Source organism: Engystomops pustulosus, chromosome 9, assembly GCF_040894005.1.
Source record: "Engystomops pustulosus chromosome 9, aEngPut4.maternal, whole genome shotgun sequence".
NCBI lineage: Eukaryota > Metazoa > Chordata > Amphibia > Anura > Leptodactylidae > Engystomops > Engystomops pustulosus.
In genome coordinates, this window is record NC_092419.1 from 26,418,857 (window position 1) to 26,436,341 (window position 17,485).

Below are 17,485 nucleotides of genomic sequence, written 5' to 3' on the forward strand. Positions count from 1 at the left end.
GTTGGGTGTCTCCCTGGCCAATTATAGCCATGGCTAGAAGCTAGATTAATTTGCCAGATTGCCTGTTCAGCTGCCAATCTGACAATATATCCCAACACCGAATGGAAACATCGGGTCCACTCATCTCTAGTACTAAGCCAACAAACTGAATGAATGCACAGGTGGAGAGAGCAATGGATCCAGGTGAGGAGTACAAGTGTTTACATGGGCGATTTGTGGCACTAAACCACTTGAATCTGAAGACATCTTTGATAAATCTGCTCCATTGTGATTTAAAGAATTTATGTCTTTGTGGATTTTAGCTGCTACTAATCCTACTGGATTATGTGCTTTGTGCGCAGAGTATTCCTGGGAGAACGCTGCACGGTTGGGACACAAGGTGCGGCTTTGGTTTCCATCCAAACTCAACATAGAGAAAAAGTCTGTTCAGTGTCGGAAGAAAAGAACGAAAGAAGGAAGACGAGATGAAGGTAATAATAACATATAATAATCCACTGTACATACCTGTTGTTTCAGTCTGTGCACCTAGAGGAAGAGAAAGAGACAGAATGTTATACAAGGACTGTGGTCATCTATGTATTACTGGCCTCCCACATATGGGGGCGGTGTAGATACAGTGCAATAGATGTTGTTCTACCAGTAGTATACAGTAAAATAATCTTAATATTTGATCACCAGTGTGTAATTGTCTAACAAATCAGATTATATTTGTCAACTGTTTCATTGATATACAGGGCCAGGAACGGCCATAAGGTGCCATAAAAATCTTATATTGTGTACGATTCCTTTATATATTTATAAGGAGTTCATAGCTGATGCCCTATTTGGGTAGATGGAGGCAGTGCCTAATCGCTGGTGCACATGTGCAAGATGTGGATAGAGGTAGATCACATAAGGAGCTACGGGAAGCATTGGAGGAGATAGCGGGTGTGGTAGGGGGGCTGCTTAATTAGCATAAACATAAAAAAATTATTCATGGCAGACAAAAAGTGTGATAGATTGCATTTTAAGGGTTTGTCCAGGCACAACATGTTATCCCCAATCATCAGGATAAGGTTCTCATTGGTGGGACCCCCATGAATCACAGGAAACAGGAGTCAGTTTGAACAGAGCGGCAATTTAGACATGTGCACTGCTGCTCCTTTCATTGTCTATGGGACCGGAGGCGACAGCCATATACAGGCAGTCCCCGTGTTATGTACAAGATAGGTTCCATAGGTTTGTTCTTAAGTTGAATTTGTATGTAAGTCGAAACTGTATATTTTATAATTGTAGATCCAGAATTTTTTTTTTTTGACCCGGTGACAATTGTAGTTTTTTAATTTTTTTCTGTAATTGGACCAAGGGTTATCAATAAAGCTTCATTACAGACACCTTACAGCTGATTATTGCAGTCTGGGGCTATAGTAAAGAATTCAGAGAGCTTTACCATAGGTCACAGTGGGCAGAGAGGTCCATCTGTAACTTGGGGTCGTCTGTAAGTCGGGTGTCCTTAAGTAGGGGACCACCTGTATATGAACATGTGCGATAGGCTGCTCTCTTCCGATCAGTAACTTATCCCCTGCCCTATGAATGGAGGAAAACTTGAATTTTCACTAAAGCGAATGGACAAACCCTTTAAGTGGATATGAGAGGCAGCCTATGGACGTGTATGGCACCATTCTTGAAAGACATCTCATATAATCTCTTTAATTATCCATTGGCTTTACATTTCTATGTATAGTTATTGGGCTGATTTTGGATTGATTGATAATTCGACATGACACACACAGATGTGACATGTGAGTGATGCAGGGATAGGCACGCCCGATACTGGGTGGACCGGGGCTCATGGACTGTCAGCTGGATGGACGTCAGTCAGATTCCTATCGTCCAGTATGTTAGGGCCTGAGTAATGTCTCACCCTGCACCGGATGTGGGCGTCTATGTGTCTATGAAATAAACAGATCTACAAGTTTTCTAATAGGTCAAACATGAGTAAGATAGGAAGACACGGCTCTGTATCCTGACCATCATTTGGGGAATTATGGAAACAGAGTAATTTCTGCGGCTTCTCTATTTTGTAAACTTCTATTGACCTCTATGGAAGTGAAGGAAACGGCATAGACCGGAGATGACCATCAACACAGGGGGGAGGCTGGGAAATTCTTATCTCAGTTATGAAAGAACATAAAGTATCATATAACAACATGAACTCCCACCAAACCAGGCAACAAGATGATAGTTCTAGTTTGGAGAAACTTTATTTTTAGATTGTTACTGGTATTCGTGTTATCTGTAGTATGACTTTTATTAATATAATTATTATTATCACATTCATTGTTCTTATTTTAATTTACTCCACTACTACAAGTAATGATAACAATGACTTACACCCTGATAAAAGATGATACCTTATGGATTCTTAGAAGTTCAAAGAAAGTACTGTATATACTCGAGTATAAGCAGACCCAAGTATAAGCCGAGGCCCCTAATTTTACCACAAAAACCTGGTAAAACCTATATTTGTTTTACTCGAGTATAAGCCGAGTTTGGGTTTTCAGCACATTTTTTTGTGCTGAAAAACTAGGCTTATACTCGAGTATATATGTCTAATTTACTGTTTTGTGGATATCCCGGACAACCCTTTTTGTCCAGTTTTTCCTCCTATACAGGCAGTCCCCTACTTAAGAACACTCGACTTACATACGATCCCTAGTTACAAACGGACCTCTGGATATTGGTAATTTATTATACTTTAGTCCCAGGCTACAATCATCAGCTTTAATAGTTATCAATTGTGTCTGTAATAAAGCTTTAGTGTTAATATTGATTCTTATACAACCCAACATTTTTAAAATCCAATTGTCACAGAGACCAAAAAAGTTCTGGCTGGGATTACAATGATAAAATATACAGTTCCAACTTACATACAAACTCAACTTAAGAACAAACCTACAGACCCTATCTTGTATGTAACCCGGGGACTGCATGTATTTGTATTTTATGCTTATGATAGAAATTTCTAAAACTAATAATGAAATCGAAAAACTACATCAAAAAGTTATGACATAAACTGTATTAAACTTAAGTCAATAAAGTAGAGTTTTGTGCCAGAATTAAATGTTGCATCTTCAAATATTTGGGATTCCCAGGTTCCAGATTTCAGAGTTTAGATTAACTTTTATATTGATTGTTATCGTCCACTAAGTTATTTAGTATTTGATCTAGTGGTATCAGTAGTGGTAAAATCCATTTGTAGTACAGGTGGTCCCCTACTTAAGAACACTCGACTTACATACGACCCCTAGTTACAAATGGACCTCTGGATATTGGTAATTTATTGTACTTTAGTCCTAGGCTACAATAATCAGCTGTAACAGATATCAGAGGTGCCTGTAATGAAGATTTAGTGTTAATCCTGATTCTTATGACAACCCAACATTTTAAAAATCCAATTGTCACAGAGACCAAAAAAGTTCTGGCTGGGATTACAATGATAAAATATACAGTTCCGACTTACATACAAATTCAACTTAAGAACAAACCTACAGACCCCATCTCGTATGTAACCCGGGGACTGCCTGTACAAGTAATAACAAAAATACCACTGTTAATCTTCTTCATATTATTACCGTATTTTCATTATTATTATAACAGTAATTATTATTACAGTCAGTCCCCGGGTTAAGTACAAGATAGGGTCTGGAGGTTTGTTCTTAAGTTGAATTTGTATGTAAGTCGAAACTGTATATTTTATAATTGAAGTTCTAGACAATTTTTTTTCTTTTGCCCCAGTGACAATTGGAGTTTCAAAATTTTTGCTGTAATTGGACAAAGGATTATCAATAAAGCCTCATTACAGACACCTTACAGCTGATCATTGCAGTCTGGGACCATAGTAAACCATCCAGAGAGCTTCACCAGAGGTCATAGTGGGTTGAGGGGTCCGTCTGTAACTATGGGTTTTCTGTCGGGTGTCCTTAAGTAGGGGACCGCCTGTATTCATTATTATTATTATTATCAGAGGTACTTAATAGTAGTAATATTTTTAGAAGTGCTAGACAGTAGATCAGCATTATTTTCTATTGTTTTTAATATAACTATTATGATTGTTTAATTTTTTTAAATATGATTATACGTACAGGCAGCCCCCGGGTTCCGTTTACAGCCAGAATTTTTTTTTTTGGTCTCTGTGACAATTGGGTTTTAAAAATCTTGATTTGTCATAAGAAGCAGGATTAACAATAAATCTTCATTGTAGACACCTTAAATAACTGTTATAGCTGTTTATTGTAACCTGAGGCTAAAGTACAGTAAATTACCAACATCTAGAGGTCCGTTTGTAACTAGAGGTCGTCTGTAAGTCAGGTGTTCTTAAGTAGGGGACCACAGGTAGTAGTTTTTTCTGCTCATAGATGTAGTAGTTGTTGTAGTACTATACTAAAGAACTAGTAGTATAATTTGTGTTATAAATGTTGTGTTAAATAATGACGGTATTTTCAGTAGCAGTAATACTATTATTATTTTTAGCATTATTATTAACAGTATTATTATGCATTAATAAATTATGAGTATCAGTGTTTCTTATACATCCTGATAGTTCTATAACTGTTAAATGCTAGTACAGGCAGTCTCGGGGTAACATACAGGATAGGTTCTTTAGGATTGTACTTAAGTTGACTTTGTATGTAAGTTAGAACTGTATATCTTATAATTGTAGTTCCAGACAAATTTTTTTTTTTATCTATGTGACAGTTGGATTTTCACAATTTTGTGCTGTCAAAGGAACAAAGATTATCAATAAAGCTTCACTACAGACACCTTATGTAGAAATCTTCATCAGGGGACACAGGGGTCAGGGGGTCCGTCTGTAACTAGGGGTCATCTGTAAGTCGGGTGTCCTTAAGTCGGGGACCACCTGCTGTAGTAATTTTTATTACAAATAGCAGTCATACTACTACAATTATTATTAAATACAGGCGGTCCCCTACTTAAGAACACCTGACTTACAGACGACCCCTAGCTACAAATGGACCTCTGGATGTTGGTAACTTACTGTACTTTAGCCCTAGGCTACAATCAACATCTATAACACTTATCACTGGTGTCTACAATTAAGCTTTATTGTTAATCCTGTTTTTTTGTAAGAATCCAACATTTTTAAAATCCAATTGTCACAGAGACCAAAAAAAATTTGTCTGGGGTTACAATTGTAAAAAATACAGTTCCGACTTACATACAAATTCCACTTAAGAACAAACCTACAGAACTTATCTTGAACGTAACCCGGGGACCGCCTGTATTGTAATTTGGTTATTTTTATTATATTAAAAATCATAATCTTCAATTTCTGTTCTGGTCATCGAGTTGCACTTGTATATTTAAAATATATTTGATATAAAATATATCATTTTTATAATATTTGCTATTATATTATTTTACATTTTTGTGTGAATTATAATAATGTTTACTATTATCATTACTATTTATTCTATTTTTTATATATTTATTTATTTTATTATTATTAGTGTGTTATTATATTCTGCTCATGAATGATTTAGCCTTCATCTTTTCAAACCAAATCATTCATGTAGTAAAATGTCTTGGAGCTACATATCCCGGGGAGAAGACATTATCATACTAAGTCTATAATTACAGTCTTATCACCACTGTGGATTTCCTTACAATGTGACATCTTTGTTATCTTCTTAAATTGATTTCCCCTTTAAGTCCCTTAATCGGTTCATAAACACTAGATGAATAATGGACAATGCCGATTTCAGTGGGAAGGACCAACCATCTTATGTGTGTGTGTGTGTGGGGGGGGGGGAGGTCTCCCAATTTTTCTTCAGGGGCACAATAAGATTTTGACATGCCCACCCTTTGACCTAAAGAACATCTAGAGTTCTTTATACTTAAGAGACGATCTTGAAAGTTCTCTTTTTTTTCAAAATTAATTTGAAATATAATAAAAACTTAAACAACTACAAAATATTTTAAAATGTGAATGTAATTCCCCATGTCTTACCTGTACTGCCAGCAAACACTAGAAGGAACACAAGTCCAGCTACGAGATAAAGTTGTCCGCTCCTCATGATGTCTCGTAAACTCATCCTTCAATCAATATTTGGTATAAGTCTCCGGAAACAATGGCCACATATCTGCTGTAGAGCTGTACTGAAGGTGCACAGCAGGGGGTTATATGTCAGGGTGTGTAGGACAGGTGACAACCCATCTGTGTCATTGCTCAGAGTTGACACCCTATGAAACCTATCTAGCAATTGTTCTTTCCGCTAAATATTTATACAATTACTTCTAAAAGATTAGACTTTCGTAGGTCCGGGTCTGGTGACACATCACAGAAATATGAACTTTCAGTAAATGTGCTGAGATCATTGAAATATTATGTGCAGCTCTGAGGCAGATGTCTCAGGTATGCCAAGGACGGCTGAACGAAGGACGGGGAGTGGCTGCAGCACTAAAATAAGAAAACTCTGAGGTAGAAGGATGTAATATTTACAAACACATGCAGATTGACGAATATCGTGCGTAATAACAGGACCTTATTTTTTTCTTATTTCCTCCTTTTAAAGGTGTCTTACGTAAACATTGTCGGCATAGGTTGGCGGTGAGACCATGAGGACCACCTCAATGCGTAGAAGGAGGAGACCATGTTCACTGCATCCTTACCTCTCAATGACCCATTAGCCTTGAAAGTTTATCCAGAAGTATTTTTTTTAACATACTTAAGATTTTTTTTTTGTTTTTTTTTTGGTTTGTTATTCATTATTTCAGAATTTTTTTCTTAAAATGAATTGTAAAACTCAGTGGAATTATATAAAGAGTTATTAAGATGATCAACATTCTTCTCATTTTTTACGAAGTTTTCAAGTTTATTAGATCGGTCAATGCTAGGACCACGACTAATCAGCTGATTTTAGTTGCTTCCTGTGATCAGTAAGGGTCAACCTGCTGGGACTCCCAACATTCATGAGAATGGGGTTCCCTTCTACTCTCAATTAGGTACATAGGGATCTCAAGTACAACTGTTTTCCTGGGTCATGCCCCAAGAGGTTAGGGGATAATGTAAATGTTTCGTAAGAAATCTGAAATATTTCAGGTACCGGTGTGAATTCAAATATTTTTTGTTTTGCTTCAGAAAAATCTTTTAAGATGGAGGCTAGATAATTCTGCCATTCATGCGGGATATAAGGGTGGAGGCAAATGTTTAAAAATTGTAAGAAATTAATGAGACAACGTAGGACCTTATTATGGAAAATGTGTGTTTTATAGGACTAAATGAGGGTTCAAGGACAATTAGAAAATCAGCATGTGAAACAAGATCAAATACAATGCAGTTCTGTAATATTTTGTACCGCAGTGTGGTAGGAGACAGTGGGGGATGGGGCAGTAGCTGAGGTAGATCATAGCTCGGGACAACCTGGAGGATATTGTGCTGGAACATGGGGGTGTTTGCATCTGATTTGTCTTGTTGGTGCTACCCCACACAACAATGTTGAGCCATAGTTTTCTTTGGGACAGAAAAAGATAAATTCTGAATATAGAAATGGGGTCACTGATCGGACCACCCCAACAACTGCTCCTATGGAAATAAAGAGAAAATAAATGAGAAAAATTACTTTTTGTACAGAATTTTTTCTCACAAATCTACAGTAAATCTTTGGAACTCCTCTTTCTCTTTAAAACACTGTCTGCAGATAGGACACTATTTAGAATCTGCTCAGCTCCTCCTGCTCTATAACATGCTGCCTACAGATAGGACACTATGTACAATTTGCTCAGCCTCTTCTGCTCTATAACATGCTGCCCACAGATAGGACACTATATACAATCTGCTCAGCTCTTCCTGCTCTATAACATGCTGCCTACAGATAGGACACTATGATAGATTTAGTCAGATCAATATAACTCATTCTATCTATTGTCCATATCTTGCCTTTGCTCCTTCCGTGTAAGCCATCCATTACTATAAAGATGCATTAGACACATTTGCGTAAAGAGATTGACGTCCAGAAAACAGTCATGACAAATCTTCTCACCAGTAACGTACATAGAACCTGGTTTTAAGGAAGTAAACATGGTCTAAAAATAATCCTTCACTTCAACTATTATGTGACAGATAAAAGTTCACTGCTGTACAATAACAACAGCGGTATTACCTAATTGTATCCAAAACCAGCAATAACAATGAAACCACCTAACATTGCCAAACATTGCGCAGGTCACGTCCAGGTGTGGACTCCACTTCACCTCTGGTTTCTGGCATTAAAGCCCTAGCAGAAGATCCCTTAAAGGGCTATTCCCACAAAGACAAGTTTTTTTAAATAGACTCAGGATAACAAAATATCACATTCTCTAATTCACTGTTATTAACATAAATTCAGCATTTCACAGATATAAGTCCAACGTGTCTCTATCAGTCCTAGTGTACACAATTTCAGTTGCCCCTAGTTTCTGACCCTGTATCTTCTAGTGATGTGTCGTTCGCAAATGAGTCGGCTCTTGTTCGTGAACAGCGAGAGCCGGCTCCCCTCAGTGAGCCGATTGCTCACATAACCCCGCCCCTAACTGGCTCACCACGCCCACTTTAACCTAATACGATTGGGTGGAGTGGTGTGGGGCGATTGACTGGCCAGCGGTTCCCTATTTTATATTTAATAGAGAGCCGTTCAGGAGCCAGTAGAGCCGGCTCTTCTTAGGGAGCGGAGACTATTGAGCCAGCTCTCTAAGAAGAGCTGTAATTCCCATCACTAGTATCTTCTGACTTTAGGGTCAGCAGCCATCTTGCTTTTCTGTCTGATGCTGTGGAGCTTCTCTCTTTCTGCTCCCTGCAACTGCTCCTCCCCCTGCATTACAGGATGAGCTCACACCGATACATACACACAATGACTTCCTGCAGCAAACAACAACACATCACATTGTGAGCTACCGGCAGATAAGTTCTTTAAATGGGGGAAGGAAGACGGAGGCACCGCAGATCTCATAGTGTGTGTTTGTGTATGTAGCTGAGATGCATCTCATGGATCTCATTATCTCTCATCTCTGATCTGTTCCATCTCAGATACTTGTAGAATATTCAGACGCTAAAAAAAAATGTAGAAAAACCTCTACCCTGATAGAGTAAGCACATTGTCAGCACACAGCATCTCACAGCACTAGAGGGATCATGAAGTGTCTGCTTAGAGAGTCCCTGCTCACACTCTGGAATCTTACACCATCACTGAGTGATAGGAGCTAAAACAGCAATAAATCTGAGTAAGATTGTAAAGTAAGGGGTTAAAAATGTTCTTTATTGTGTAAACTTCAATAGAGGATTGAAATTTGAGAATTTTCTTCCAGGCGCAAACCCCTTTAAGTCTTGTCTTGGTACTTTGGCTTTCCTTTCTTTCTTGTCTCAGAACTGTACGTAGATGTAGGGTCTACGCTCTACACCTTGAACTTTTATCCAGCTTCCTCCAACCATTCCTGGAAAGTTTTTGCAGTGTGCCAGGGGCATCATCCCCCTAAAAAAGAGCACTGCCAGTATGAAATACAACATCCATGTAGGAGAACATGGTAACATCTGATAAGAAGTTCATAGATTTCCAGAAGAACATGTCCCAGAGCACCACATGGCCATATTTTCTTTCTATACTGCACCCTGATGCCATCTCTTTTGCAGGCCAGTGACACATATGCAGTGAGGGCCCACATGATACAAAAGACAATATAATGAAGTAGCCCATGTCCCATTCTTTCTTTACCTATTGATTAAAGGGATTTTCCAGTGCTCCTGCTGTGCCCTTTAAACATCTTCGACTGGGCGAGAAATAACGCTGATGTCTCAGTTAAACATCCGCATTCTCCCTCCCGCAACCTCAGTGACCATTGATTGACCAGATTAATGCCGCACCTTTCCTCCTGGTGAGGGTTTTTCCAGGTCAATCGGAAAGTTCTAGTATCAAGCTAGAATAGGTTTAGTAAATATAGAGGTCCATTAAGTCTAACCTATGTTCCTGTAGTTATGGTCCAGAGAATGGCAAAAAAAATCATGGGGTCAATGCCCATTGGCCCAAAATAGGAAGTGACGGGGTTCCTTCCCAACTAAAAATATATCCGAATAAATATTAGGATCAAAGTCCCATGCCAAGAATCATGTGATGTGATATTTTTGCTTTTTATTATTATTATTATTTATAGAGCACCATAAATTCCATGGAGTTCACATATATTACAGTAAATCACAAACAAATGCACGTGCAAATACATAAATTACATTGACCAGGAGGCAAGGGGAAGGAGGACCTGTCCCGTGAGGGCTCACAATCTACATGGGAGGGTAAAAGAAGACATGAGGTGAGGGAGCAGAGCAGTTATTGTGTGGTGTAGACGTCTAAGGTTTGGAAAGTGGGAGAGTTCCAGAGTATGGGGGAAGCACGGGAGAAGTCCTAGATACGGTTGTGAGAAGAGCGGATGGTCATAGAGTGAAGCAGAAGGTCCTGTGAGATTTGGAGATTGTGCATGGGATGATATTGGCTGATGAGGTCAGAGATATATGGAGGGAACAGTTTGTGGTCATTGCAAATATTTGAAACTTAGTTTGTTGTACATTGTTTAACCTGTGGAGAGACTGGCAGAGAGGAGATGCAGAGGAGAAGCCAGGAGACAGATGGATGGGCCGGGCAGCAGAGTTGAGGATGGATTGGAGGGACGTTAGAGAATTAGCTTGGAGACCACAGAGAAGAATATTGCAGGAGTCCAAGCAGGAGATGATGAGGGCATGGACTGGTCATTTTGTAGACTCCGGGTTTTGGAAGGCATCCAAATACACATCTGGAAACTTACCGATTTGTTGGCCATTACAGTAAGCGACTTGCAAGTTCTGAAGACTCATTGCTCTTACATTGCTCTCCTCACTCTCTAATACAGCCTGATCTGCTGTGTATACTCTCCTCACTCTCTAATACAGACTGCTCTGCTGTGTATACTCTCCTCACTCTCTAATACAGACTGCTCTGCTGTGTATACTCTCCTCCCTCTATAATGCAACCTGTTCTGCTGTACATACTCTCCTCACTCTCTATTATAGCCTGCTCTGCTGTGTATACTCTCCTCCCTCTCTATTATAGCCTGCTCTGCTGTGTATACTCTCCTCCCTTTATAATGCAGCCTGTTCTGCTGTGTATACTCTCCTCACACTATAATACAGTCTGCTCTGCTGTGTATACTCTCCTCCCTCTATAATAGAGCCTGCTCTGCTGCGTATACTCTCCTCCCTCTCTAATAGAACCTGCTCTACTGTGTATACTCTCCTCTCTCTCTCTATTATAGCCTGCTGTGCTGTGTATACTCTCCTCTCTCTCTCTATTATAGCCTGCTCTGCTGTGTATACTCTCCTCACTCTCTAATACAGCCTGCTCTGCTGTGTATACTCTCCTCCCTCTATAATACAGCCTGCTCTGCTGTGTATACTCTCCTCCCTCTCTATTATAGCCTGCTCTGATGAGTATACTCTCCTCCCTCTCTAATACAGCATGCACTGCGGTGTATACTCTCCTCCCTCTCCATTATAGCCTGCTCTGCTGAGTATACTCTCCTCCTGTTATAATACAGCCTGCTCTGCTGTGTATACTCTCGTCCCGTTAAAATGCAGCCTGCTCTGCTGTGTATACTCTCCTCCCTCTCTAATAGAGCCTGCTTTGCTGTGTATACTCTCCTCCCTCTACAATACAGCCTGCTCTTCTGTATATACTCTCCACCATCTGTAATACAGCCTGCTCTGCTTTATATACTCTCCTCCCTCTATAATACAGCCGCTCTGCCATGTATAATCTCCTCCATCTCTATTACGCCTGCTCTGCTGTGTATAATCTCCTCCCTCTCTATTATAGCCTTCTCTTCTGTGTATACTCTCCTCCCTCTATAATACAGCCTGCTCTGCTGTGTATACTCTCCCCTCTCTCTAATACAGCCCACTCTACTGTATGTACTGTCCTCCCTCTCTAATAGAGCCTATTCTCCTGTGTATACTCTACTCCCTCTATATTATAGCCTGCTCTGCTGTGTATACTCTCCTCCCTCTCTAATAGAGCCTGATCTGCTGTGTATACTCTCCTCCCTCTCTAATACAGCCTACACTGCTGTGTTTACTCTCCTCCCTCTCTAATACAGCCTGCTCTGCTGTGTATACTCTCCTCCCTCTATAATAGAGCCTGCTCTGCTGTGTATATTCTCCTCCCTCTCTAATACAGGCTGCTCTGCTGTATATACTCTCCTCCCTCTCTAATAAAGCCTGCTCTGCTGTGTATACTCTCCTCCCTCTATAATAGAACCTGCTCTGCTGTGTATACTGTCCTCCCTCTATAGTACAGTCTGCTCTGCTGTGTATACTCTCCTCCCTCTCTAATAGAGCCTGCTCTGCTGTGTATACTCTCCTCCCTCTCTAATACAGCCTGCTCTGCTGTGTATACTCTCCTCCCTCTCTATTATAGCCTGCTCTGCTGAGTATACTCTCCTCCCGTTATAATACAGCCTGCTCTGCTGTGTATACTCTCCTCCCGTTAAAATGCAGCCTGCTCTGCTGTGTATACTTTCCTCCCTCTACAATACAGCCTGCTCTGCTGTGTATACTCTCTTCCCTCTGTAATATAGCCTTCTTTGCTGTATATACTGTCCTACCTCTATATTACAGCCTGCTCTGCTTTATATACTCTCCTCCCTCTACAATACAGCCGCTCTGCCATGTATAATCTCCTCCATCTCTATTACTCCTGTTCTGCTGTGTATAATCTCCTCCCTCTCTATTATAGCCTGCTCTTCTGTGTATACTCTCCTCCCTCTATAATACAGCCTGCTCTGCTGTGTATACTCTCTCTAATACAGCCCACTCTACTGTATGTACTGTCCTCCCTCTCTAATAGAGCCTATTCTCCTGTGTATACTCTACTCCCTCTATATTATAGCCTGCTCTGCTGTGTATACTCTCCTCCCTCTCTAATAGAGCCTGCACTGCTGTGTATACTGTCCTCCCTCCATAATACAGCCTGCTCTGCTGTGTATACTCTCCTCCCTCTCTAATAGAGCCTACACTGCTGTGTATGATCTCCTCCCTCTCTATTATAGCCTGCTCTGCTGAGTATACTCTCCCCCCTCTCTAATACAGCATGCACTCCTGTATATACTCTCCTCCCTCTATATTACAGCCTGCTCTGCTGTATTTACTCTCCTCCCTCTATAATAGAGCCTGCTCTGTTGTGTATACTCTCCTCCCTCTATAATAGAGCCTGCACTGTTGTGTATACTGTCCTCCCTCTATATTACAGCCTGCTCTGCTGTGTATACTGTCCTCCCTTACACTGCTCCTATTCACATTAATGGGCTATCTGGGTAATGAGGGACAAAACACAAGCTTGAAGTAAAGCCCGCTTTATTTTGTGAATATAAATAGCTTATCATACAAACAGGTAATAAATATCATTATTAAGCAAACATAAGATAAATACATATAATGCTCAGCATGTGTATATGAAAATATATATTAATAGATACAAAAATAAATTCATCCACAAAAAGCCATAGAAATGTGCAGAACAGGAGTACAATAAATATCTATAATGAATATTGCACAGTAATAAAATTTGCATAATCTATACATGTAAACTAATTCACTACCAATACAGAGGTAGATGAGGAGAAATCTAAAGAGTTGCTGTAACTGGATATCATATAGCAGCTACCTTCCTGTCCTACTAGTCCAGCATCACCCGCCATGTTTGCTATCCTTGTCTCTATACATTGTTCAGCACCAATGAACCTATATACTTATAATATGCCTATAACTTCAGAGTGGTTTGATATAGACAATCACTTTTCTAGTAGAGGAGGTGGTAAAGCTGTGGAGAAGCCTCAAATATTAAGTGTTCTCTTTATCTGCAGCTCCCCCGCAGGCGAAAGAAGGTATTACAGTATGCAGAGTGAAATAATTGCTCTCCATGTCATGGATGGTCTAGAGTGATCTAATATACAGCTACACTTTCATCTTGGAGGAAGGAAGTGCAGCAAAAACACTGTTTATACTATAATGATAACTTCCAGTATCTGGATACAATGTCCTAACATCCATAAAGTAGTAATAAATATATTTTTCTTCTTCTTCTTGCATGGATTAGTCATCAAATAGTAGGTTATCTTTGGTGACATCACGTAGACGTGATGTCATCACCTACATACATTAACTTGCACCAGTCCTTCAGGACTTTTATCGGTAAGGTCGGCCTCTATTGGGTTGTCTGAATGGTTGGTAGCGTTCTCCTCTTGGGGCTGATGGTCTTCTCTCATAATATCTTGGGCTTATTCCTCTTTCAGGGTCTACGGGTACGGAAGGTCTTGAGTTAAACAAGCCATAATGCGTGAAGTAACTCGGGTAGGTAGTTACAGGATATGTGACCGGAGAACGTAAGCAAGCCAATACCTGCAAGAACAAGGATAGAAATCATATTACTGAATGCTACAGCTACTGTAGGTATCCCACCAAATCTACCACTCCCGCCACCAAATTGAGAGAGGTCTTACAATATTCTATATGACATAACACCATGTTTAGCTTCAGACATGAGGCCAAAAGAGATGATGATACTGACAGCCCAACTCTCCCTCCATGATGGATCTGTACATCTCCATGTAGGGAAGGCCATCAATAAGATCTTATAATCTATAATACTTGTTAATCATGTGTTAGCCCCTAATGTCTAGTGATGGCTCCAGAACTATTTCTTTCCCCCCTGAAATTGATTTATTTTCTGCTGAACCTTGGGTCCTATTAATAGGCATCATGATATGCGCCCACCAATAGATATCCTGCTGGGTGGTCCAATCCCATCCTATACATATTGGGGGTCATTTACTAAAGGCCCGATTCGCGTTTTCCCGACGTGTTACCCGAATATTTCCGATTTGCGCCGATTTCCCCAGAATTGCCCCGGGATTTTGGCGCACGCGATCGGATTGTGGCGCATCGCGCTGGCATGCATGCGACGGACATCAGGGGGGCGTGGCCGAACAAAAACCCGACGCATTTAAAAAAAAAAAAAAACTGTTGCGGAGCTTGCACTTACCTTCACTCAGCCCGGCTCGGTGAACTCCAGTGCGTTCCGATGCTTTTCAGCGCAGCAGCGCCACCTGGTGGACGGCGGAGGAACTACCTTAATAAATCCCAGCTGGACCCGAATCCAGCGCAGAGAACGCGCCGCTGGATCGCGAATGGGCCGGGTAAGTAAATCTGCCCCATTGTGTTGGTGATGTATTTTCTGATCTCTGATCTGTCCATAAATAAAAAACATCCGAGGACCTTAATCCTATTTTCATGAATACCATCATAATTTCCTGGCAGGGCAATTGCTCATGTACAGATAGAGATCACATGACCCTCCATCTGTGGCCATTTTATGGACAGGAATCTCTGGCTAATGAGGTGATAGGAGGCTGCACTTTACATATTAAGAAAGCAGTACTTTTAATAGATGTATATTGGTAAATTACCTAATATCCTGCCCCCCCACACACACACACGTTACAAAAAACATAAAGACGTAAACCCTTTTAATATTTATTAGAATGAATCATTGAAGAACTTACCCCACACAACATTCCTACAAGTAAGACGGCGCCCAAGACCGAGGCCAATCCCAGCAGAAGGATTTCCCAAAATGCAACTATAAAAAGAACAAATAAAAATTATAAATGTAACAGAAATAATTATTTAAGTTCATGTAATTATAAGTCAAAAACATCCAGTTCCTTTTTATCTACTCGTATTATCAAATAGTCGGACTATGACTACTCATTTTGTTCAGCTTCCACGTTTATTATGGGGTTTTTTTTTCGATAATACGATGTGTAGTGTTTCTGGGGAAGATCACTTGGTGGGCCATTTGCCCTTTCCAGCCCTTAGTAAATTCTGTGCATAACTTACTATTGTAAGGACATTAAATGGGAACGGGGGGGGGGGGGGGATTAGCACATGACTGAAAAGGTTTAGGACTGTCTCCACATTCATGATGGTGAAATAAAATTCCAATTATCAGCTTTTTGCAGTGTGTGCCAAAAATTGCACCGAAAAAAGTGACAGGAAACCAGAAGCAAAGGAAATTGTTGGGATTAGTGTCGGAATAAAACAAACTTTGTTGCGCGGACAGACGCGGCAAGGCAAAAAATAAAAAACACTGACAAAAAACTATCGGAAAGTCAATAATAAATGTCCCTACACCAAATCCTGGTTTCCAAATGTCAATGAATAGAACCTCATAATTGAAAAATAGAACCCTCCACGAATGTTCCCCATTGACAAAAATCCCTCTGTGTTGGAAAATCAAAAAATAGGTTCCCCAAAATCATGAAACATAAAAGATACTAAACATCCAAGGAGAAATCCAGCACAAATCACGGGGGATGCGTTTAAAAATCCAGTTTCTTTATTCCAACAATAAACGCATCCCCCGTGATTTGTGCTGGATTTCTCCTTGGATGTTTGCTGTACTAATGCATGGCAGGCTTGCACGCTGAACTTTTCTGTGCACCGGGAGGACTGCGGATCAACCACGAGGGTGAGCTGGCAATACTGTCATTTTCCATAAAAGATACTAAGCCTTCTTAATGGGAAAATGACCCAAGGTTTGATTCTTCGATCACTAGGAATTGTACACTTTAGGATGTGCTAGTTTATTGAGTTATCCTAATAATTTGTATATTTACATTCTGACTGGTCGGCCGTTGTTTGGGTGAAGGTTGTAGCATTTATTGTAGACGCTCCTCCATTAATTTCTGAAATAAAAGAAATGAGAACATGATTAAGAAAACAACACCTCTGATTCCCAAAATCAAGTAATAATTGACCCTTCTACCCACAATGACACTCAATGACTTAAAGGGGTATTCTCATCCTGGGTATTCACAATCAGTTTGATAAATATGCCATATATAAACATTTCTTCCATTAGATGTTATTAAAAAAAATGTTCCTGTGTGAAGATAATTTCTCATAAATGTAGTCATATGGTCCCTTAGAAACGAGAAAGCTTCCCCGGATACGGCCACCTCTGCTGGATGGATTGCACAAATAAATGAAAAGTTTTTGTATATGAAATGTCCGGGAGTTACTGTATGTCCCACAGCCCTCCTGTAGTAATGACGCTGAATCCAGGAGGTCAGGCAGGGCTCAATAGCGCATGTCTGGCTATCACTGCCAGAGTGTGATGTGGTCGTAACCGAGGAAGATATCTTGTTTCTAAGGGACAACATGACTACATTTATGAGAAATTATCTTCACACAGGAACATTTTTTTTTCATAACATCCAATTGAAGAAATGTTTATACATGGAAGATTAGTGAAACTGAATGTGAATGCCGAGACGAGAATACCCCTTTAAGTGTGGACAGAGTTTTTGTAACTTACTGGTAGAGGAGCTTGTAGTTGACGTGCTTGTGTTGGATCCAGGGGCAGGACTT

The 17,485-nt window shown here is 40.1% G+C and overlaps 1 protein-coding gene across 1 annotated transcript in view; it reads right to left on the bottom strand.

Moving 5' to 3' along the window:
- LOC140076424 (uncharacterized) overlaps positions 1-17,485 on the bottom strand; it is a 108,985-nt gene that overhangs the window by 58,018 nt on the left and 33,482 nt on the right. Inside the window, exons 8-13 of the mRNA XM_072122954.1 lie at positions 16,732-16,800; positions 15,616-15,692; positions 14,417-14,452; positions 9,896-9,948; positions 6,011-6,096; positions 505-525 (exon numbers count right to left, since the gene is read on the bottom strand). Of these exons, the coding sequence (XP_071979055.1) occupies positions 505-525; positions 6,011-6,096; positions 9,896-9,948; positions 14,417-14,452; positions 15,616-15,692; positions 16,732-16,800 (342 nt within the window). The remainder of the gene's footprint in view (positions 1-504; positions 526-6,010; positions 6,097-9,895; positions 9,949-14,416; positions 14,453-15,615; positions 15,693-16,731; positions 16,801-17,485) is intronic.